The sequence below is a fragment of the Aplidium turbinatum genome, chromosome 9 (assembly GCF_918807975.1).
Source record: "Aplidium turbinatum chromosome 9, kaAplTurb1.1, whole genome shotgun sequence".
NCBI classification, from domain to species: domain Eukaryota; kingdom Metazoa; phylum Chordata; class Ascidiacea; order Aplousobranchia; family Polyclinidae; genus Aplidium; species Aplidium turbinatum.
In genome coordinates, this window is record NC_137480.1 from 16,292,881 (window position 1) to 16,316,326 (window position 23,446).

General features: G+C 35.7%; 1 protein-coding gene across 1 annotated transcript in view; it reads right to left on the bottom strand.

Moving 5' to 3' along the window:
* The window catches only part of LOC145777031 (uncharacterized), a 27,376-nt gene extending 4,692 nt beyond the window's left edge, over nucleotides 1–22,684 (bottom strand). The window contains exons 1-18 of the mRNA XM_082588299.1: nucleotides 22,583–22,684; nucleotides 20,302–20,466; nucleotides 17,592–17,669; nucleotides 17,020–17,145; nucleotides 16,689–16,874; nucleotides 16,346–16,404; nucleotides 12,417–12,515; nucleotides 11,113–11,815; nucleotides 10,469–10,666; nucleotides 10,094–10,204; nucleotides 9,641–9,762; nucleotides 8,191–8,272; nucleotides 7,114–7,308; nucleotides 6,359–6,592; nucleotides 4,065–4,154; nucleotides 2,860–2,959; nucleotides 2,109–2,183; nucleotides 1,480–1,556 (exon numbers count right to left, since the gene is read on the bottom strand). Coding sequence (XP_082444425.1) covers nucleotides 1,480–1,556; nucleotides 2,109–2,183; nucleotides 2,860–2,959; nucleotides 4,065–4,154; nucleotides 6,359–6,592; nucleotides 7,114–7,308; nucleotides 8,191–8,272; nucleotides 9,641–9,762; nucleotides 10,094–10,204; nucleotides 10,469–10,666; nucleotides 11,113–11,815; nucleotides 12,417–12,515; nucleotides 16,346–16,404; nucleotides 16,689–16,874; nucleotides 17,020–17,145; nucleotides 17,592–17,669; nucleotides 20,302–20,466; nucleotides 22,583–22,640 — 2,758 coding nt within the window. The 5' untranslated portion in view covers nucleotides 22,641–22,684. The remainder of the gene's footprint in view (nucleotides 1–1,479; nucleotides 1,557–2,108; nucleotides 2,184–2,859; nucleotides 2,960–4,064; nucleotides 4,155–6,358; nucleotides 6,593–7,113; nucleotides 7,309–8,190; nucleotides 8,273–9,640; nucleotides 9,763–10,093; nucleotides 10,205–10,468; nucleotides 10,667–11,112; nucleotides 11,816–12,416; nucleotides 12,516–16,345; nucleotides 16,405–16,688; nucleotides 16,875–17,019; nucleotides 17,146–17,591; nucleotides 17,670–20,301; nucleotides 20,467–22,582) is intronic.
* Nucleotides 22,685–23,446: the final 762 nt, after the last annotated feature.

Sequence of the window (23,446 nt, forward strand, 5' to 3'; positions counted from 1 at the left end):
GACCATTTCTTATTCAAAGTAGCCTAATTTTATGTTTAATAAATTCTAGATTCATTACCCTACACTTCCTGTCAGTGAGTATAGGCTACCGTTTTACTATGTGTAAAAATTCAATTAAAAGAAAAGACAAAATACATGATAACTGCGCAAAATCTTATGTAAAAAAACTCTGATGAAGTGAAATCATCTTTAGAAAGTCGGCAAGGGATAAAACGATAGGGAAAGATTGAGAACTTTTGCTCTACAGCAGGGGTTCTTAACCTTTTTCCCGGAACCCTTGAGCCGTAAAATAATTAACTCAAACCCCTAATAAGCTGACACCAAATTAATGGTTCTTTGTTTGATTTAAGACTTCATTATTAAGTGCTGAAAGTATTGACTTATAATTAGTAACTAACAAATTTTATTGGTATTGCAAAGGATATTAATAGAAATATTTACTTCTAGCACTTCATCCTGAACTCCGTAGAGCAGTTCTTAACCTTTACTAACCTGCCGAACCCTTACCCTTACGCTAATCTGCAAGCTTTCCTTGAACCTCAAATTTTCGTTGAGTCACAAAAACCCAAATCTAACATATTTAATAGTAGGCTAATACATTACTGTATCAATGAGACTTCTGTTGTTGTTTTTCTGAGACCAATAATGAGATTCGAAGCTATGTCTCGGAAACAGCAATTCTCATGTCATTTGCGCATGCAAGCCGGGTTTCGTTTTTTTTTGTTGCGTAACATCCACCAGAATAGAGGATAACTTTCCTTTATTTTGTTGGCACCAAAACGTTTGAAGATTCGTTGTGTTGAAGTTTCTTTTTTGCACCTCGCTTTTTTGAAGCTCGATAATTTCATCCAAGTATGGACTGTTTATATTTGCTGTTGTAGTATCATAAGCAAATGGTTCCTTGAGCTTTGACAAGCGTCTGTTCCATAACAACACCACAAGGATTGCACCCGAAGAGAAATCAGTGGGCAAATCGTTACACACGTATCGTCGCATACTCACATGTAGCTTAGCTTGCTGACAAAGCCGTAGATTTCGCATTGTTGCATCACAATAACGCAAATTTAGGCAAAATGTAGACACTATTTTCAATCAACACATATTTTTCTCTAGTATAAGAAACAATAGCAACACATGAAAACTTAACTGTCATCCAAGTACCCCTAGAAATTTCCTTGTGAACCCCTTCTCTACAATTTAAAGTGTACAACATAGGCCTAGCCTGGTGTCAGAAAAGGTGACAAGATTGTTTCCGTAACTATTTCATTTTTTCTTGTTTTGTCAAATTAATTCCACTGATAGACCTAGATGAGTTATACAATGAATCTTAGTAATTGTGAAATATGAGCACGCAACATTGGTACGCTGCTAAAATAAATTTGATAAACTATAGCGCATTCAGATTAAGTTGGGGATGTTGGTGTCGGTCAAATTCTGCAGCCGCATGTACTCTGCGGGCCTAAACCTAATTTCGCTTACCTATTGCTTGTCCGGTTTGGAAAGGGCTTGCTGGGTTAATTGTTGTTACGATTGCTTCAAGGGATGAGGGTGATAAACTGTAAAAAGTTATTCATAACGTTTGATAAATAATCATGCTATATAGGCCCTTTAGGTGAATCTTTCCATAATTCCTCAACTAATTGGGCTATCTTTGTGTGGTATCTTTGTAGTTGTTATCTATCTTACGTAGGCTTCTATGAGCCTATGTGGTTTTTGATGATCCAAACATGGTCAATTTAGAACTAGATGACTTGAATATGGTCAATCTAGTGACTTAACTGAAGTCGGCACAAGCTATAAGTTTAGCCAGGCCGCCCAGTGAAAACTTAATGTAGGCTATTTAACTTTTACAGTATAAAATATAAAATAAGTTCAAATATACAGGTATTATAGAACAGACTTTGTTGCAAACATGAAATTGAGAAGCTTTGCAACATTATAACAACCGGTATTTTATTTTGAAAGTATATAAGTGTTTTAATGGACATTACCGTGCATGCAGGTTGCATGTTTTTTTAATTACATTTCCTCTGCTTGTTTGTTAATATATGGCGCTGTTAAAACAAAATAAATTGACTTGACTTGAGCAGATTATAAAGAGTACTCACTCAAGAGCAAACCCAAGAGGGGAAGTAAGGGATTGAATCTTCTGTAAACACGATGCCGACGTCACCATCCATTGACTGAAAAATTTGCAGTTCTTAGTTGTTTGTGAGAAAATATGCAGTTAACAATTCAATTTTTGTTTGAAGCACATAGACTATACCACAAATTTTGTCATAATGTCAGAGTAAACATTAAGCTTATTCGCTAAATAAACACAATAAATTAGTTTGTTAGTCTATACACCACAGTATTTTTTGATTGAGATACGGACACGGTGGTTCTTAACGTTTTTACATTAGTAGACCGCAAGAAATGCAACAAAAATTGTAGATCGGTAACACAAAATGGTCATAAATGCAATAAACTTTTGCAGTTTTTGTTAAAAACAAGCAAAAAAACTATTTTGTTGGGAAACGTTATTCAAAATGAATTAAAATGATATAGAAACATTGCAATATTAAAACATTTTTTGAGGGCAAGATAAAATTTTAGGGTGGTGATTGCCCCCTAAGCTCCCCCAGAGGCTATGTCCCTATGTTGAAAGCCATGTTGAGAGCCACAGATATAAGCAGCTGCCCAACAGAGGCGAAAACCTGAAAATACAATTTTTGCTAATTTTAAGCTAATTCAAAACCTTTTTATAAGTAGTCTCCGTGAATTTTATATATTAACTATATAACAGTTTGAAGCAGTATTTTATTATTCAGAGAAACGCGCAAACAATAAGCCAGTGCAGTTTCATTTTTCACTTACGAGCAGATAATCGTGCCACTGCATCTGACCACACTTGAACCTTGAAGCCGAATCAAAACTTGCCAAGGTCTGTCAATTTCAGATATAGCTGTTCCTCCACCTTCATAACAAAATATTTTACATCATCACTAACTCAGTTACTTGATAAAATTTACATTATATCCAAGGCATATAGGGTACTTATAAAAAATAATAGGCTACTAACGATTCCACGCAGGAAATGTTTTCTGCTGTGATTCGGTCTATGTGTTCTGTGGAAAGCAATGGTTTCATTGTTAATGCAAACTTGTCAATGATTTGCCTCACAGAGACATAACGATTAGTTATTTTTTTATTTGATAGTGATATTTATTGATTGATTTTAAAAACAATTTTGACTTGATATGTTATGAGAATTTTTATTCTTTAACTAAAAAAGCTTCTTTGGAAGCTTGATTTTAATATTTTTGCATAACCTACTAGTAGGTACAATTTGGGTAGAGAAGTAAATTTTTTAAACCATAAACAGACATAACTCAGCAACAACACCACATTTAACATTATAGAAACAAAAAACAATAAGCAAACGTTTTCGACTAGTGCCACTGCTGTTTTACAGCCCTTTTCAAGCCTATAAGAAAAATATTTTTAAAAGAAATACTAAAGAATGCACTATCTATCACAGCAAAAGTATGGTCAAATCTATACATTTGAGAAACTTGCTTAACTAGCTCACACAAAATCATAATTGAAAAATTACGCAGCGCAACCGGTCAAGTATTTGAGAGGTAAAATTAATTAAGTACAACTATAGTAGAGGCTTTGAACTACTGACGTAAAGCTGATCGCCGAGATTGAAAGATTGGTGTTTCCACGTGTTGTTGTTGTCGAATTGTTGTTGTCTGTAGATTATTCCATATACTAAGTGCCGCTGGGTTGACGGCTGTCTTTGCAATGCCTTGCTCAGTGCACATCCCGAGGGTTCAATAAGCGGTGCTTGATTTTTTCCGTTTCCTTTTTTACCAAACAGGGCGTTTGTCCAATTGAAGTCAAAGGTTCTTTCCATTGATGAAAAGCTATTCTTGAAAATTGACTCCCACAACAGATTCTGAAACATTGTTTTATTATCATCTTGCATTTATTCAGCATGCTGAAATTTAATGGGTCTCTTTTGTTTTTTAAACTTTTATTTATTTTTATTTCACCAAACAGCAGTGACCTCTCACCAATAATTCTTGGAAGAATCCCTCCCAGTGAAACTCCGCATACTTGGCTGGACAAGCAGTCTACTCCTCCTGTTGCTGATGCCGGCAATTCTTTAAAAAATGGATAGCAGTGTAGTTATGGTGATGTAGTAGTAGAGGAGAGTGGGGTTGATTGAATCATTTTGTGTTTTTTTTTTGTCCAAAGATTGGTGGTCTCAACAAAAATTGCCCATTTTATAAAGAGAGCTATGCTTTATAAGATTGAAATGGTTTTGTATAAATAATGCAAAGAAAAAAACAAACAAACTATTTAACATTTTTCAACCCCGACTACTTTTGACAATAACGGGGTTAGTTGAATCGCACTATGGGGTTGGTTGAATCGTAGTCAAAAACATTGCAAGTAAACTTCTCTATTATGAAATTTTACTCTTTTTTTGACAACACAACATCGCAGAATGCTAAAGTAATAACTTTTGTTTTGCAATATAAAGTTTGCTATGTTTAAAAGCTAATGTTTTACTTTATTTAGCATTGATGTCCAAAAGTATAGCCTGCGCTTATTGATGCACAGCTTGTGAGGTAATTTTTACAGCTTTCGTCATGCATCCTAATGTTGTTTTTGCTATTTGCATTGTTCACAAATTACTCAAGAACCAGAGTTGCGAAATTAGAAGATGCAATGTTCGTGCAAAGCATATCATGTTGCACCTGCAGCTTGGTCTTCGTGATTAGATTTAATCAACTTTTCCCTAAAATATTACTTTTTGTTTGTTTTGCCTTTCTAGTGTGGGTCAGAACTATGCGTTTGATCCATGGCGATCTATATAAACAAGCCTTGACAACGTACGAACTGAAGGCCTGACTGAAGGCCGATGTAATTTCGCTTTTAAAATCTAAGTTAAATTTACTGTATATCCTTTTGAAATGATAGTTTGAGAACCCAAATAGCCTTTAATCAAATTTGAAGCTGCACGTTGTCATTGTTTGTGTACACAGGTCGCCATGGTTTGATCTTTTCCCCGCAAAGGTCTCAACAAAAGTATAATGCACGGATTGCACGCCTCGCAATGAAAAGGATAAATCCATTTTGGTTTTCTTATAGTTCTTGTACATGAGCGCATCTTAGTTTCAAGGCCTACTTGACCTTTAACTTCTTTATGGAATTTTTAACCATGTTTCGTATAAAACATTTGTTTTTTCATTAAAAATATCACAGAACTTGGTTGGTTGGTTTTGAATTTTTACCCTCGGACTGACAAAGCCTTGATAAGTTATTCCTGGTAGTTTCGCATACTTGCAGAGGCTCTTGACACAGGGCCGGTCACCGAGATTGGCAGAGTAAAGTTTTCCGATTGTTGAAGTGTTGTTGCTGGGGAATTATTTCCTTCATTAGATGCCGCTGAATGGAGAGCTGTCCTGATATGCGTTGCTCAAGCGCACACCCCGGAGTCAAACCAGCGCCGCGTGATCTTGAGCCGGGCGCGTAACCACTGAGCTAACGGGGCGGTTTGTTGAAGAAAATATTCAGTAACTTACGATATTTTATCACACGGATAGACAATTCAACCACTGCATACAGTTATTGCTACTGATTTAGTTTAAAACGTGGATGGTTGAATCAGGTGGTTCAACCAACCCCCGTTGAAATGACCCAACTTAACAGTAAAAATATCTGTAGGACAAAATTTTCACAAGTGACAGGCATTTTCATTTGTTAACATGGTTCTTGTGCTGTGACGGAAGCAATCAAATACTTGTCTAAAAGTTGTTTTGCTAACTCCAAACGAAAAAATATGAAGAAAAAAAATTGTTACAAACATGCCTAAAATATGAGAGTGCTTTCAAATACGCAGAAAATTACAACATAATTGATTGTCTTTCTCAGCATCTAACGAAGCCTAAACACTACAGCCATGAGGTTTGGTTCAGCAGTTTCGATGTTGAATAAAAATGGAGTGATTCAATCATACCCACGTTCCCCTACAATTGCAACTTACAAACTGCAAAATCACGTAGGCTATAGAGTAGACCTACCTGAAATAAGCAAATTGTAGGTATTATTACCGCAGGCAATGTGTTAAGTTAATTGATAACAAGTGCTAAACTATGATTTATCATTAACGTGTAAACAGTTACAGCTAGCCTGTTTCTTAGTTGAGTTAACATAAACAGGAGCTTCCCCTGGATCTGTTAACAAAAAAAGGATTTTAAGTTCAATTGATTATATTATTCGTTGTTCTATAAGCAGTCTCAGCACCTACAGTATTCAGCCTACTTAAGTGTTAATTAAGTATGACCAGTGGAATAGTTACCTTTTCTATAACAAGAATTTGCAGCGTTGAAGAGGTTGTTACTTGAATCCCAACAGCATCCTTTATCTTCGCAGCTTCTTTGCAAAAAAACATTATTGAGACCTCCTCCAAGTCCACCAATTCCACTTAGACCACCTAGACCACCACCTCCTAAGCCACCACCAAGCGATGCTAGAGGATTCTGATTTCCCAAAAAGCTTCCAAGTCCACCAGCTGAGGCTAGATTACCTAAAACTGATGACAAAAGGATTTGATCGATAAGCAATAGGTTACAGTTGAAGTTAAAAAAACATAGTTTTTATCATAAGTCGAAGCAATACGGCGAATACTCTTCTACAGTGTCCATCTTCTAACAATGCCCATTTACAAATTTTAGGCACAAAAGGCCCAATTTGTTTTTGCTTGCCCTAAAATTATTGGTTTCTCTTAGCCTACAAGTGAAAACGCTTTTACGTATGGTATTCTGCATATGACTTCACAAGCGATATCTCAAATGCGGTCAACAAAGTAAGTTTTAACCGGAAATATAACAAAATAATAAGTATTAGCTACATAAAAAATAACATTAAGCTGAAATAGGAAGTATAGAGAAGAAATGACCATAAGGGTAGGCTATACAGTATACCAAATATTTCAATTTGAAAATTGATTCTTTGGCAAAATACGTCAGATGTAACAGAATCATAGAACAAGTAACTACAACGACAAGCATGAGATTTCAGAAATCAAGCCTGGTAGGTTATTATAAACTATACCTCCTTGTCTAAAAGCAACTCGAGATGTCAAGTTGCTATTGGCTTCTGCTGAGCGAGCAGACGCGATTCCGCCAGTGGCTACACTTGGTCGGCGTTGATTGATAAGTTGCTGTTGACTAAAAAATGATGTCAACAACAGAGTGGAAGAAAATCCTGGACAATCTTGACGATCTGAGGTGGGGACAGTGCATGTTTCTGCAGAACAAGCAACATAGCATAAGTATGCAAACAATAACACGGCCCACACACCTTAGGCTATCTATCTAGCTGCTCAGTATTTTTTTTTTTTGTACCTAATATCGATTTCATCACTCCTGTTTATATTCTGTTCTCCTTCTCACTTTACCCATAATTCGTAAACAAGTGTTTTAGATATTCGAAGTGTGACACTTGTTGAAATTTTTGTTTACCGCATTTACAGTAGTTTGATGTTTGCAGTAGGCCTACTGTAGTTCAGTTTTATTCTGGGCTGTGGAGTCGTAATCGTGGAATCGTCAGCCAGTTATAAACCGAGGAGTCGGAGTTGTATATTTTTGGCCGATTCCACGACCCTGTCAGTCAGGGATGTGGAATCGGAATCCGCATATTTGTCGCCCGACTTCACAGCTCTGGTTTTATCAACTGCAGCAATTTTGTCTTTTTGTGTTCATTCTCATCACACATTCTTCTACCTCTTCTGATTTTCTTAATAATTTTTCTAACCCTTGCAATGAATCTTCAAGCGTGTTACGATCGTTTGCAAACTTCACAACATTTAGGCCTATAGGTTTTTCTTGAATTTGGATTCCCAGTTTTGCGTAGTTTTACTCGTATTTAGCAATAGCTAAAACTACTCCGGGAATTTGATTGCAATGCGTTTTAAGTTAAACAGCATCCATGCAGAATGAAATAAACGATTATAACTAAAATAATCTCATAAAGCATTTTAGCAGAGGATCTAGGGATATTTTCAGTTTTACCGATAACATCTAGAACGACGCATATCTGAAGGATTTTCACTGGACGTGTATGTTAATGACGCGTATTCGCATCCGGCTGTTCGCAGTAAATGGCTAAGATCCAGCAAAGTGCTTTTACCTTCTGGGTTTCGATTGAGCTGAGAACTTGTCGTTACGTAAGGGCATCTGAAGCACATCCCTCCAGAAGCAAAGATACATCCCTAAACACAATGATACTTTGTATTTACTGTTATTATTCAAAAGTATTTTTATGTATTTCCATAATCTAAAATTCTATTCCTTAAAGAAATAGTTTTTTTCAAATGTATGTTAGGCTATGTTATTCTTACCTGTGGTAAAAAATGTTGCTTTGTAGTTTTATTGAATTAAAGTGAAAGAGCCCACCTCCGCCAGAAGTAGAATGAAATATTGTGCAAAAACCAGCATTTTGATGGGTGTAATGTTTAGAATTACTGCGTTTCAAAACATTTCTCGTAGAAAAATTTTTGAAACCTAATTTTTAAACACAAAATTTTTTGAGACCTTTTTGTTGAGTGAAATACAGCATCAAAAACGGATTAAATTGGCGTAATAATATTATTTTATGGGGTACATTGCGTCTCACGTAATTGTGCTTTAGATTCCGATCTGTGTCTACATGTGTGTGTCAAAAACAGTTTAATTTAAGGAAATTGCAAATGCATTGTTGCTGTAAGGTGTAAGGTGTCATACTGTTCAAATAACGTATAGGCTACATGACACACGCATAGTGAGGACGCAATGCTTGAAAATGGAACTAAGATAAGTTTCTGCATTCCAGTCCATTCAACTCGAATTTTTAACCGAAATAATACAAGGACAAAACAAGATTTGCTTCGAGAACGCTCCTTTAACTTGCCTTGCATGCGTCGCTAGACTGCGGTGCGTAAGCCTACAATTTATCACGAGACGAAAACTCGTACACTAGGCTACTCATTTCTGGTTTAGGCCTATTGCATTTCTTGGTTTATTGCGCTTAAAAATTAGGCTTCCTCCGAAAAAATTTCTTGTTTTGTTTTTGAATGTCAGTCTTTGAATGTTTTGAATGTTGTTTTTTGAATGGTCACATTGCTGCTCTGAATTTAAACGCTTAGGGGTTTAAAACCATGCCAGTCTGAATTAGTCTGAGCATACTGTTTATACTGTAACTTATAAGTTACTTTGATTGTGCTTGCCAACGCATGGTTTCATAAGCAAAATAATCCGGATAAATTCTTTCGCATGTACAATGTACAGTAGTTTAAAATAGTCATATTTGACTTAAAATGCATTTCATCAAGAATAAAATTTTATCAACTTATGAATACCTTATCACTTTATCACTTTATCAAGGATAAAATACATTTTATGCATTTTATCCACATATTAAATTCAATCTATTGAAAGCGTAACTTCTTGAACTTATTGTATTTTTGTAAAAAAAATTGTATAAGTTATATTACAACAATAACTACTTAGGCCATATTTTATCTAAAATGCATTGTAACATTATTGACAAGGACAGTATAGAATCACAAATTTCCTTTATTTACAAATATTTGTTGACTTACAATGTTAAGACATTCCAACTCTGTTCTAATATTGACGTAAACTCCGACTTTGCAGTTGTTTTGGCGGTTAAGTTCGTCTCTTTCATTCAAGCACCGGGTTAGCACCTCAGATGGAATTCGAGCTTAAAAACACATTTTGATATTTTATCGTTCCTGTCTTTTTTTAGGAAACATAATTAGGGTAACCTATTTAGTTTAATAACTATATAAGCCCGGTAACAACAAACGCTTTGAAAAACTACGGCTTAGAAATTTGTCTGTTAGCCAGAATATTTAATAACATAAAGTACTATTCTTTTTTTCGTTAAATTGAAGAAAATGGAAATAAGCTGTTTAAAAGTATTGTCACGCGTGTGCTTTTTTAATATTGTTACATATGTTTTTGCATCTTGAGTTGCATTTTAAAAAACAAAAGTCTTAGTTGCAAAAAAATAAACTGCATTGTGAAATTACCAGGGTCTAGAGCTCCGCTGATTGTGTTACCAATGTTCTCTTCCTCTGTGTCAGTTGTTATACCAAGAAGAGGACCAAGAGAATTACGAATAGCATCAATTCCTCCTCCTCCTTGAAATCAATATAATAATTCAGATACAAGCCTAATTTGAGTAGGAAGTTACCTTTTTCAGTTATACTGTAAATACTAAACACAAAAAAACTCAACAACAATAGGCTACAATAAAAAGAAAAACAAAATGACAAACGTTTTCGGCTATGCATCTAGCGCTTGTCTTGTAGAGAAAAAGCCAAAAACGTTTGAAAGGGATGTTTCATGTCGAATTACCTTTTAGTACAAGATTCTACAATGCTTCAAACAGTTCTACAACGTACCTTGCAATAGAAGTAGTGGGTTACCCAGAAGGTTTCGCAAGCATCCATTTTGATTCAAGATGCTAGTGCGAAACTGAATTCCTAATATGGAAGAGAGGCCACTGCCACCGGTTACGCTTCCCAATAGATCACTGTTACCCAATAGAAGTTGGCAGACAAATGGGTTGTACGGGGGCGGAGGTGTGGTCCCAACAAAGTCTAAGGACAAAAACCACAGTTGAAAATTGATATGCGTTTAAAGTTTTTTTGTTTTTTTTGCAACTTTGGTAAGCTGATTTTAAAAGAACATAACTGATATATGATTCACCTGCGTGAATCGTAAAATTCTTTTAAGAAATATTTAATAGATCTCATGTTTTAAGCTGTTTTGCATGAGTCACGAAAAGTATTACAAAAACATTGCTTTGAAACAGTTTTTGCAATATAATAGAACATGAATTTTGATTGATTACAAAAACGAAAGCAATGCAATAGAAAAGATTTACTAACTATGCATAAACGTAGCCTACAGTAGGTTTTACTATGTTAGTCTACATTATTATCTGCAATTAGGCTACATTTCATTGTAGGCCTATATGTTATCGTAATTGATGTTGGTTTGTTATTATATCAAAAAAAGATCAAGTCTTCAAATTTTGACTTACTAGGCAACTGTGATCCAATCACTTGATTTTGTTGATTAAATCCTGGTCGACCAAAGCTTTGACTCAGCAATAATGAGTTTACCAAGCTATTGCTGCTGCCACCAGAACTACCACTATTGCTGCCTCCCCCTAGCAAAGAACCCAAAAGATTTGCTGTAGATGTACTACCTCCACCGCCAAGCAAACTACTGAGAGGGTTGTTATTTCCACCTCCTGCTCCTCCTAATAGACTGGCAAGGCTTGAACCTCCTCCAAGACTTGAAAGTGGATTTCTGTTTCCTCCTCCTAATAGACTGGCAATGCTTGAGCTTCCGCCGAGACTTGAAAGAGGGTTATTATTTCCTCCTCCTAATAAATTGGCAATGCTTGAACCTCCACCAAGACTCGAAAGAGGGTTATTATTTCCTCCTCCTAATAAACTGGCAATGCTTGAACCTCCACCAAGACTTGAAAGAGGATTATTATTTCCTCCTCCTAATAAACTTCCGATGCTTGAGCCTCCACCAAGACTTGAGAGTGGATTTCTGTTTCCTCCTCCCAATAGACTGGCAATACTCGAACCTCCACCGAGATTTCCGAGTGGATTAGTACCGGTACTAGGCGGTCGGTTTCCAAGAAGACTTGCCAATGGATTCGAGGGATTTAATCCAGATGTAGAAGGTGTGCTTGATGGTTGTCTGTTTCTATTTGCTTCAATAATGTTCTAAACAAAAATAACTTTAAAAGAAAGCAATATTTCGTCAATCTTAAAGAAACCAAGAAATTCATAACCTAAATGTAACCTTAAGTAAGTGAATACAAGCAATACAACGCATGATATAACGAAAAGCCAAAAGAAAAATTACGAATGTTTTCATCGATGCACCTAGCCGATGAAAACGTTCGTCTTTTTATGTGTTTGTATTATTTTATCTTATGCTAAATGACGCCTTGTTGTTTAGTTTTAAATTAAAGAAGTGGAGCACACGTAATTGAAGCATCTCTTTTGAAATTTGCTCATATTTGTCAAAAAAAAATCTAAAACTCATCAAGCGAAACGTTGTTGAATTTTAATCTTAAAGTTTTATGCTTCGTTATTCAAGAAATATTTTTTTTAATGTTTCATGTTTCAATGCTTTTCGTCATTGCACATGACTACCGAACTGTTTTCCGTAAGCTAGTAGCCTACAAACCGCTACTACCACAACGAACCCATAGCATCCGGCTAATGCAGGTCATTTATATCTACATTTGTAAAGTAAGCAACGAAGTAAACAGCGATCATGAGTAGCTGTCAAATTTTCTGTTACTGCATTTATACTTACATTGATCTCTCTCTGTATGTAGGCATTTGCCACTGCTGGGGAAACAGTCGTGGTGATAGTGTTACATTGACTTAAGACATCTTCGAAAAATCTAAGAATCTAAAATAATACAAAACTTTTATAGGTGGGCTAATATAGCTACCATTATAAGGTTTAAGGAATTAAATAGTATAATGTAGTGTGGTTTAAAATTTTAAAGTTTATGAAGCTGCTCTGAAAAATCCTATGGATTTCTTGGACTTAACTTTTGGTTTCTGTTTTTGCGCTATCTTATGGCTGCAGCAGACCTTGAGCTTGGAAAATTAAAATCAAGATGGCAGCAGTACACTTATTCAGGATGCAGTTTGTTACAAGTAAAAAATCTGTCAAGTGGAAAGTACAGTTTAGAGAAAAGAGCTTGGAATGAGTTATTAAAATTGAAAATCAACAGGATTAAGCCAACCAGGAGAGGAAAGAAAGCAAGAAAGTGTTTCAGAAGACCAATTTCAGTTGTATGTACAAAGTCATCTGGTAGGCCTATAACTTTTCATCGAAAACAAAGTAACTTGAACTTAACTAATCTAATTCCAGTCCAACGTTTTCCCACTTTTAGTAAATTTCACTCCCCCTTAATTATTGGATGTTTAAATATAAGATCAATCAATAATAAATCACTTTCCTTAACTGACTTTATTTTTGACTCCAAAATTGATGTGTGTGCCCTGACTGAAACTTGGTTAGGAAGTTCAATTGATGGTCATGTGTTAAGTAACATCACTGCTAAAGGTTATGACATTTTGCATGTTCCCAGATCTCAAGGAAAGCGTGGTGGTGGTGTAGGTTTCTTATACAATGTCTCTGCCAAACTTGACAAGAGTAAAATTTTTGCTAGCCATCAGTTTTCTCAGTTTGAACATATGGAATGTATTTCAAAGCATGGTAATATTCCAGTATTAATTTGTGTAATTTATCGACCTCCTCCCTCCATAAAGAATGGATTTAAAACAAGCATATTTTTTAATGAGTGGTTTAACTATTTGGAACAATTGTCTTTATGTAATAATGAAATTATTGTTACTGGAGATATAAATTTGCATCTTGATAATATTGGTTCAGTGGATGTTGTGCAATTTAACAATATTTCATCTACATTTGGTTTGAAACAATTGATCAATGATCCAACTCATGCAAAAGGTCACACACTAGACTTCATGTTAGTGCGATGTCATACAAACATTGTTGTTGATAAACCACTAGTCATTGATCCATGTCTGACCAATGTTCAGGGTATTTTCTCTTCTGACCATTTTGCATTAATATTAAAAACAAATCTATACAAACCACCTCGTCCCAAGAAGGAAGTAAAATTTCGCAAATGGAAGAACATTATTGATAAAGATTTTGCTTCTGATGTCTGTCTTGCTTTTCAATCTTTAAAATTGAACTGTTCTTGTGAAGAACTTGTAAAATTGTATAATTCAACTCTTAAATCTATTTCTAATGATCATGCTCCCATCTGCTCCCAATTGCTCACACTCAGAACAAATTCTCTCTGGTTTACTATGGAACTCAAGAAAGAAAAACAAATTCGAAAAAAGCTTGAACACAAATGGAGAAAAACTAAATTATCTATTCATCGAGATATTTACAAAAAACAATGCAAATATGTGAACATGTTAGTACTTAAGGCCAAGAAAAATTACTATCTTAAGCAAATCAGTGAAAGCAAAACTCCAAAACAATTCTTCAAATTTTCTAAAACATTGATGGGCAAAGATAACAGAAGTGTTCATCCAACTGGAAAGTCTGCTCAAGAAATTGCTGAATCATTTAACCAATACTTTTCAAACAAAATTAGTTTAATTAGGAATACTCTTCCATGTCTTCACCATATAACTGGAGGAACTCAGTCAGCAGATCCTTGTAACCATATTCACATTGATTTTTCATTTTCTAGTTTTCTTGAAACAGACAAGACTGAAATTCTTAACATTTAACTGCATTATCATCTGCATCTTGTGAACTAGATCCAGTACCCTCATGGCTCCTCAAAAAGCATTCATCATCTTTTCTGTCTTTTCTGACCTCCATCGTAAACAAATCCTTGACAAGTGGTCTTGTTCCCCCAAAACTTAAACATGCCATTGTTCGTCCACACTTAAAAAAGCCTAGTCTAGACAAAGAAGAGTTCAAGAACTATCGCCCTGTGTCCAATCTATCTTTTGTGTCAAAAATATTGGAAAAAGTAGTTGGCAGACAGTTAAATGATTTCTTAAACGTGCAAAATTTATTTGATATCAATCAATCTGCTTATCGTCAACATCACTCCACAGAAACAGCTTTACTAAAAATCCATAATGATATTGCTACCGTACTTGACTGTAATCACAGCGTTGTTCTACTTTCTCTTGATCTTTCAGCTGCTTTTGATACCATTGATCACAAAATTCTTCTAAATCGTCTCAAATCAGATTTTGGCATTACAAGAATGGCACTTGAGTGGTTCTCTTCTTATCTTTATGATCGAACTCAATCTGTAGCAATTGAAAACTCAATGTCTTCTGCAACATTTCTTTCTTCTGGAGTTGCTCAGGGTTCTGTTCTCGGCCCTGTCCTGTTTTGCCTCTACATCAAACCTCTGTTTGACATCATAAAGCGACATGGGCTTTCATACCACTCATATGCTGATGATATACAATTGTATTTGCGTGTTACTGATGAAGATTCATTGTGTTGTATTAAGTCAAAATTCCAAAAATGTATGGTTGATATCTCAAATTGGATGTCTTATAATATGTTGAAACTGAATCAAGAAAAATGTGAGTTTATTGTATTTTCTCCGAAACGGTGTATTTCAAAGTTTAATGACATGACCCTTACCCTGAGTAATATCAATCTTTCTTCTTCTAACTCAATTAAATTGCTTGGTGTAACATTAAATCAACATTTGTGTTTAGAAAACTTTGTCAGTTCCACTGTCAAATCTTGCTTTTTTCATCTTAGAAATATTGGTTCCATCAGACAGTTTATTAATGTTGATGCTTGTAAAACTTTAACTCATGCACTTGTGACGTCCAGGCTTGATTATTCAAATTCATTGTTAAATAACATTCCACATTGTACTATTTTGCGTCTTCAAAGAGTTCAGAATGCTGCTGCTCGGCTAATTACTTTAACACGTCAACGTGAGCATATCACTCCTATACTAAAATCCCTGCATTGGCTTCCAGTATTGTATCATATTCGCTTCAAAATATGTCTATTAATTTATAAAGTTTTCCATGGTTTTGCTCCAAACTATCTGGACACTTTGCTTGTTCATTATAAACATGCCAGAACTTTGCGTTCTCAACATCAACTGCTTTTGTGCAACCCTTCACATAAGACACAATATGGAAATCGTACCTTCCCAGTTGTTGCTGCCAGTTGCTGGAACTGTTTGCCTATTTGTGTGAAAGAAGTAGAAAATTTAAATGAATTCAAAACTCGCTTGAAAACGTTCTACTTCAATGAACATTATGACTGAAATTACCGTATTAATTATCACAATTGTCGTGTACAGCGCCCAGGAGCATAGTTTGACTGTGGATGTGGCGCTATATAAATGTTGTTATTATTATTATTATTATTACCATATATGACGTAATTGGCCACAATGTGTTTTTTACTGTATCCTCTTTTTGCAGATACGCTTTGTTCTGAGCCCTTTACAAGATATAGGCAGTTTCAGCGCAGCAAATGCGCAGCCTACTTATACTTTTACCCTGTGTTCATTTCCTAATGTAATAGGCTACTGTGTGCAAAGGTCATTCATAACTGAGGTGGTTCGTGTTTGTTGCAAGCATAGAAAGTATTTATTTTTTATAACCAATTTACTTAATAGTCTAACAAAGCTTATTTTAGTACCAAAAGTCGTTTTAAAATGGAAATATTTTTTTCTACTAACTTACACTCTCTGGTATAACGTTGTTGTTGATGTAAGAACACAAAGCCACAGTTCTATCCACATCTGCAATTCAAGGTGTTACAAGTCTTTCAAATTTGTGTAAATATATGTCGTGCAAACACAATGGCTGATCAACAAATAGGCGATTCCAGTGACCAAGGGAAGCCAATCCTAAAGATTGCCATCGCCTGGTAGCCTATATCCGCCACGATTATATGTCTAAAAAATAATATTTTAGGCTACAGTAAAAATTACGTAACTTGAGCAAAAAATGGCCGTAACACATGCATTGATTTGCAATGTGTCTACAAACTTTAGCAACTTTCTTCTTATCATTAGCATCTTACCATCAGGAATGGTTGGGGTTGGGCCAGCAGGACGACCAACCCCTGGGCGGCTAGGACGGGTTGGCCCAGTAGCCTGTTCCGCGTTTTCAATGCCTAGTGATTCCAAAAGGTTTTGGAGATTTTCGCTGGGACTATTTGTGTTGATTTGATTTCCTGTAGGTGGCCTTATTGCACCTGGGTTTGGTCCTAAGTTTAAAAATTGAGTATTAGAAATTAAGTCTAGTGGTTTCAGCTAGGTTATAGTAAAAAAGAGGTTAAAAGTGGCATATTTAATTATTTATAATAAATAACTATTTTATTAATTTGTTGTGCTGCAAGAGTGATTACTTACGGACAGGTGGTCGTCTTCCAGGAAGGAAAGGATTTACTGGATTGGGATTTTGAGTATTGAAAAGTGTGCTTACTGTGCCAACAGGAGGCCTGTTTCCTAACAAATCTGCGGTTGGACGAAATGGGCCTATAAAAGCAGGAAAAAATGTTGAATGTATGTTTCAATTAGTTTTATTTTTAATTTTGACCATCACAAACGAAAAACGATATAGCCTAGGCCTAAAGCCTTTGTCAAACATAGCAGAAATTTAGAAAAGGCAGAAGCGACAAAACGCGAACGTTATGACGTGATTGATACCGAAGTAGGATTATCAGTTTAAAATTTGGCACGTTTGCAATACCTAAAAAGACTTAATTTTTCAAAACCTTTACACTCGGATCTAAAAGAATATATATATTTTTTTATTTTGGAGCACATGTAGCCTAAATATGCATGCTCAACTAGTTCAGTGTTAGGAGAAAATTGCTCCTAGCCTAAATATGATACATATTATAATAAACAATCTATTATTAGGTCTCATTTACTGAAGCAGAGACAAACGGATGATAACGATGGAATCTATCAATACTTACTGGGTGTGGTGGTACCAGAAGGAAAACCTGGAGCTGCAGTGCCACCGGAATTGGATGATTCTATGGTATCTTCGCCAGCTATAGCAAAACAGAAATAACGTTTTACGAAGTTTGCACAAGCCTTAAAACTGTGAGGACGGACACACTTTGTCAAGTCAGTCTATACTTTTTCATGCAAAAATATAGTCTACTATTAAGCCTAAATATTAAGGAGCTTGATTGCGTTCTCAGGGGGTGCCAAAAAGATCTTATAAACTTATTTCAATTTAATTTTTACATGGCACTGAGTAAGCCTGTTTTAAAGATAAAATTAGCCTAAACATCGCATTTGATTTGAATTTCTTTGATGTCGTTGCGGTTTATTAAAGATTTTAAAACGTTGTTGACTAGAAAATTCTAAATTATATACCTACAATGTTGCATTACTTTAATGATTTTTAATTGGTCAAAACCTAACTAGTATTGGCTTACACTTTATTGCGAAGGTAAGCGGTTGTTCATGAAGAAGATTAAAAATTATCTTAATTTTAAACCGTTCAGCTATGCGAAAATGTTAAAACCCGAACTTATGCTCTAGTTTCAATTTTCATCATCAGCCAGTCATGCCACTGCAGGCAGATAGCCTTCAAATATGTTTCGACACCATTCTGTTTTTCGCTGTTCTCATCCAGGTGATGTCAACCTTTTCTTCAATGTCATCCGCTATCTTGTTTTTGGTCTCTCTCTAGTTCTTTTTGAATATCTTGGTGTCCATTCTGTGTTTATTTTGGACAATCTGTTGTTTGTTATTCTTGCTACATGTCCTGCTTATTTCCACTTTAAATTTGTTGCTATTTTAATGACATCTTAACAGGGCCGTTGACAGGATTTCTCGGGCCCGTACCAATTTATTTTCGGGCCCCCTTCATCGACAATGTTATGAATATAAAGGTTGTGCACAAGCTTTTATTGATGTGCTGTTAAAATGAGGATGACATATGCCGTTCAAAGTAGAAAATTAAGAGGAATACCGTATCACTTATATATACCGTATATATTATTATATTCTCAAAGATTTGTTGTATCCACGAATTTCCCCAACTGCGCACTTACGCATTAGGGATTTCTCAGTAAACCGCTAAATCCTTGCTCTCAATCACGATCTTCGTCGGTATGTTTAAAGTTGTTGGAGTTTTCGGCTGAAATTAATTCTTTGTAGTGTAGACGCAAGTAGCTAGAAGTGATTACCACCAAAAAATATATATCTTCAGAATTAAAGAGTGGGTGAAGAAAAATATGTCGTGTTTTAAAAAAAAATAATTGTGGTTTGGGAAATCAGTATACCCGGAAGGGGTCCGGTACTTCACCAGTTGACGTCTGAAGTGGCTGTTTTAGCGTCTGATAGCAATTCCTTTAGATCTGATTATATTAAGATCTTGATAATGTTTGAAGTCGCGGGGAATCTTTTAAATCCGGGCCCCCTAAATATTCTGGGCCCGAGTCCAAAAGTACCACCTAGACCTCCCTGTCAACGCCCTTGCATCTTAATTATGTGTTTTGTTTTTAATACCTTTTATTTTTAATCTTGTCTTTTTCATTTATGCTTAACCCGTTAAGTGCGTAATTAATTTTTCGAAACTCTCCTTACTGTGCGTATTTAATTTGATCACTCGTAGTATTTTTCGTCGCAATATTGCTTGCTAGGATATTGGGGAGCCCCCATGACGCAGCATAATACGCTTTTGTTCAATTTCCTTTTGTGTCTATTGCTTTACCTTTTCATCGACTATTGCGGAGAAGTCCCCGGCTGGACTATTGTTTCTGGTGTAATCGCATTACTCTCAAGTGATTATACATTTCGCCATTGTGAAATTATTCAACTCAGTTGTTTATTGTGAAGGAAAAAAAACACATCAGCTCACAGAACAGAATAATTTCTAAGCATTTATAGGACACTAAACAAAGTACACGTAAGTTTAGTTTGGAAATATTCAAACTGTATCATTTTCTGATGCTTGTTCTAACATCAGCAGCAACACAAAACCCTATTGGTTTGTTGACTATATGTTACAAAATATGTTTTCGAACACAACAAAATATTTCTGAAACTGCTTGCAACATTACATCAAAATGACTTCACACAGTCTAAACGCGTATGACGTGGTTCGAATTTTATACACCGGAAGAAAGCCATTATAGAAAAAGAAACCATTTAGGATGAAATCTTTTTATTCTTGCAATTGTGTTTATATTGTAGGTGAGTGCAGAAGCTACCTAATATTGTAATAGAGTGATTTAGGGATTAATAATTTCCGTCAGGCTGCAATAGTTATTGTAATGTAAACAATGCATCTATGTTTCTTCACACGTCATAATTGCGCCTTCCAGACAAAGCGAATAGAGGAAAGCGAAATTAAAAGTGCCATGAATAGCTGCGATCACGAAAACGACAATTGTCGTCTTACGCACAGCAAGAGCGACTGTCTCGGACGACAGTTGTCGTCTTACGCACTTAACAGGTTAATATTATTCTTTTCATATTCCTTTGCGCTACTGCCATGTTTGCTGTTTTGTAAGTGACCGCGTTTCTACTCCATATGGCAATATGGGCAATATGCTCTTGTACACAATTAACATTTAATAAGCTCAAAATGTTCATTCTTGCTCAACAACAACAACGTATTTTGTCCAACAAGAACGGTTTGTTCTGCTTTTGAATAAGTAAACTTACCAACAAAACATAGAGGGGAATTAGGAGTTTCGTCATCGTAGCAACACAACCTGTTGGTAGCTTGATGGAATGTAATCTCACATTCGTACATACCGTTTCCATTGAAATCACATGGTATTCGATCGGCTGCATCGACCATTGTGCATTCAATCTCTGGCGTTCTAGCTACGGAGAAAAATGAAATTTTTATTAAGTTTATCACAAAAAATTCAAGATTTTGTTGTTGTAGAAGATGAGCTTCAAAGTAGCACCATGAATGACCATAACTTAAAAATCTGTTCATATGTTACATTTTTGACCTTAATTTGTGGTAGGCCTAAATATTTCAAGACAGGGCTGTTGAAACGATAGCGTGGGAGGCCTCGGTCTCCCAAACAAGACATCTCTGAAGAAAACAATACGACTTCATATTCACCCACCCGGTTCTCAAGCTCTTGGGAACATTTTCGGACCCAAAATGACCCCGGACCCAGGTTAAAAAGTAGGCTACCCCTGCGCCTCTCACTCCCGTCAGCGCTACTGTCTTTAGACCAGGGGTGTGCAACCTTTGTTACAGGAGGGCCAGATATAAATAATTGGGTGAAACCGCGGGCCGCACGTTTATTTAACATATGATTTCTAGTAGTTGCAGGCACAAAATAGTAGTTTTTCTTGTTATTCATGTTATTCTTATATTAGGGGTTATCTCCTTCCAGAAATAATAAGTTAGGACGCATAAATTTCTGAAGAAAACTGCTATTCAAATTTATTGTCACACTGTCTTTAAACGAGCTCAGTGAGAAGTTTGCAGCTGGCTTCTTTTCCTGACGACTTTTTCCAAATTTACTTTAATGGAAGTGATCGCAATTCGAAGTCCATTTTCCAAGTGTTGGTCTGTCAGAACCGATCAATAGGGGGATTTCATGACGCCCGTTTTAGAAAAAAATGTTCGCACAAATACGTTGAGCCAAAAAGTGCCATTTTGAAGCCATGGATTTTTGAAATGTGGAAAGTCATCTTGGTTGGGATGTTTTCGGTAAAAATCGCCAAGAGTCATTTCTAAATACTTTGCTTTCAAATCCTTTTTCTCTTGAAGATCAATCAGTTCAAGTTGGATATCAGCTGGTGCTTTGTCAATGTCCGTGTTGAATGGCGAAGAGAATATATCAAACAAATGTTCATGAGATTTGAAGTCCTTGAAACGAGCCAAAAATTCATACAACAATTTTTCAAATTTAGTTTTCTTCTCTGGATGCATTCCATAGTCTCTCAAAGTTGGAAAGTGGAAAAGATGTCCTGTCTGTATGTGAGCTTTCCAAAGTCGTACTTTGTTCATAATGCCTTTTATGTGACCATACCAGGGATACCTAGACCATACATTTTTAGAAATAATTGATTAAACTACCATTCAACGTTTTATAGGCAGAGAAAACTTTTTCTCGAACCGTAAAAAATTTCATGATCAGATCATCGCTTCAATGCGTGATAGAAAGCTACAGATAAATCTGCATCTGGCATTACAGAGTGCAAAAAACAGTGTTGCAGAACGCGTTTTCGAATATTAAATTCCCATCAGTGCAACTACGTTTATGAACGCAATAACAACGGTTAACTTTAAACTCAATACAATACATTACAAACATTATAAGGACATATTCTCAGTGTTCAATTGAATATTAATAAATCCAGAGACATCAGAATAGAAAATTAAATACAATGGATTGGCGGTGGCCGGTGGGAGACTTCTAAAATGGTTAACAGAAGGTGCGAAATCTACAATATTCCACTCCACAATGAATTGTTCAAACGTACCAGACTAAACTAAATTACCGTATAAACATGTTTCGCGGGCCGCACACAATTCAAAATTGGCACATCTTCGCGGGCCACATAATTTTTCTTCGCGGCCACATTTGGCCCGCGGGCCGCACGTTGCACACCCCTGCTTTAGACTATTGGTATCACAACTCTACAATTAATTTGATTATACGTGTTTCAAACCTACGTCTCAAGTTAGCGTGCTAACTCTTTCTATTGAAAAATCAAGCTCCTCTACCTTGAAACAATACTTATGATAAAACAGTAAGTTTATTTTGTGTCGTTTGTTATAACATGCATTAGAAGTTACAAACGTAACACAACAGAAAGGTGGAAACAACGAAGAGAAATTGCAGCCATCAAACAGCAGATCCCATTTATTTAGGTATGTCATTAAGTCTTGCCAAAGTTTATTTAGATTTTAATTAGTTTATCTAAATTAAAAAGACTACATATTTAAGCTGGTCCAGAATTTTATACATACCTGAAAATGAAAGCTTTATGGTGAAAAGAAGCAGTGTGATGGCGTTGCTTGCATGCATGGTGTACAATCAAACGTATCTCGCCTAATCATACAACTGACAAGATTCCTTCAAACAGTTACAATTTCAATGGGAAGCATATGAACCAAGTAATGCTACTAGACTTAACATGATGTTAATTTTTGCAAATAGCAAGCCTAGTCAGATCAAGGGTTTCTTTCATAGAGCTCTCGTTAAGAATTTAAATAACGTATAGCTTGTAAAGTCCACAATAGATTAACTGCCTTCAAACGGACTGCAGTAAACTGCATAACTTCGTAAATTTGATTTTGTATCTTATGCCACCTGAGGATGCGCGTTGGTATGATGCGTAAAACGTCAGTGAAGCAATAAAAAACTTGTATGTTTCTGTTTTGCTTTTCGCATTCATCGGATGAACGCAAATAATAGCTTCTGTATTATGGCATGATCAACTAAGTGCAATATAAAATGCCAAACACATTTTTTTTTTGGACATCATTAATTTTCCAAAAATGGTGTTTATTGAACACAAAGCTTACCACACGCACAGACGCGGCCGTGTTCGTTTTTATTTCACAATAATGGGCTGCTTACGTTGATGTTTATCTGATGCCAAAGCAAATAAAAATTGCTTGATGTGGTTATTAGACAGACTGTCTATGTTCATTCTGAAATTTCGAAAAGATAGACGAACTACCAGCCAGTTCCCGGAGCTCAGGGGTCTTGATTTCTTTTCTCTTAGTCTACGAACAACAATTTGTTTTTGTAGCGGTTTTCATGATTCGATAAAAAGACAGTACGCAAGCTTCACAGATACTATTCCATTCATTTTTATGATGTCGTTT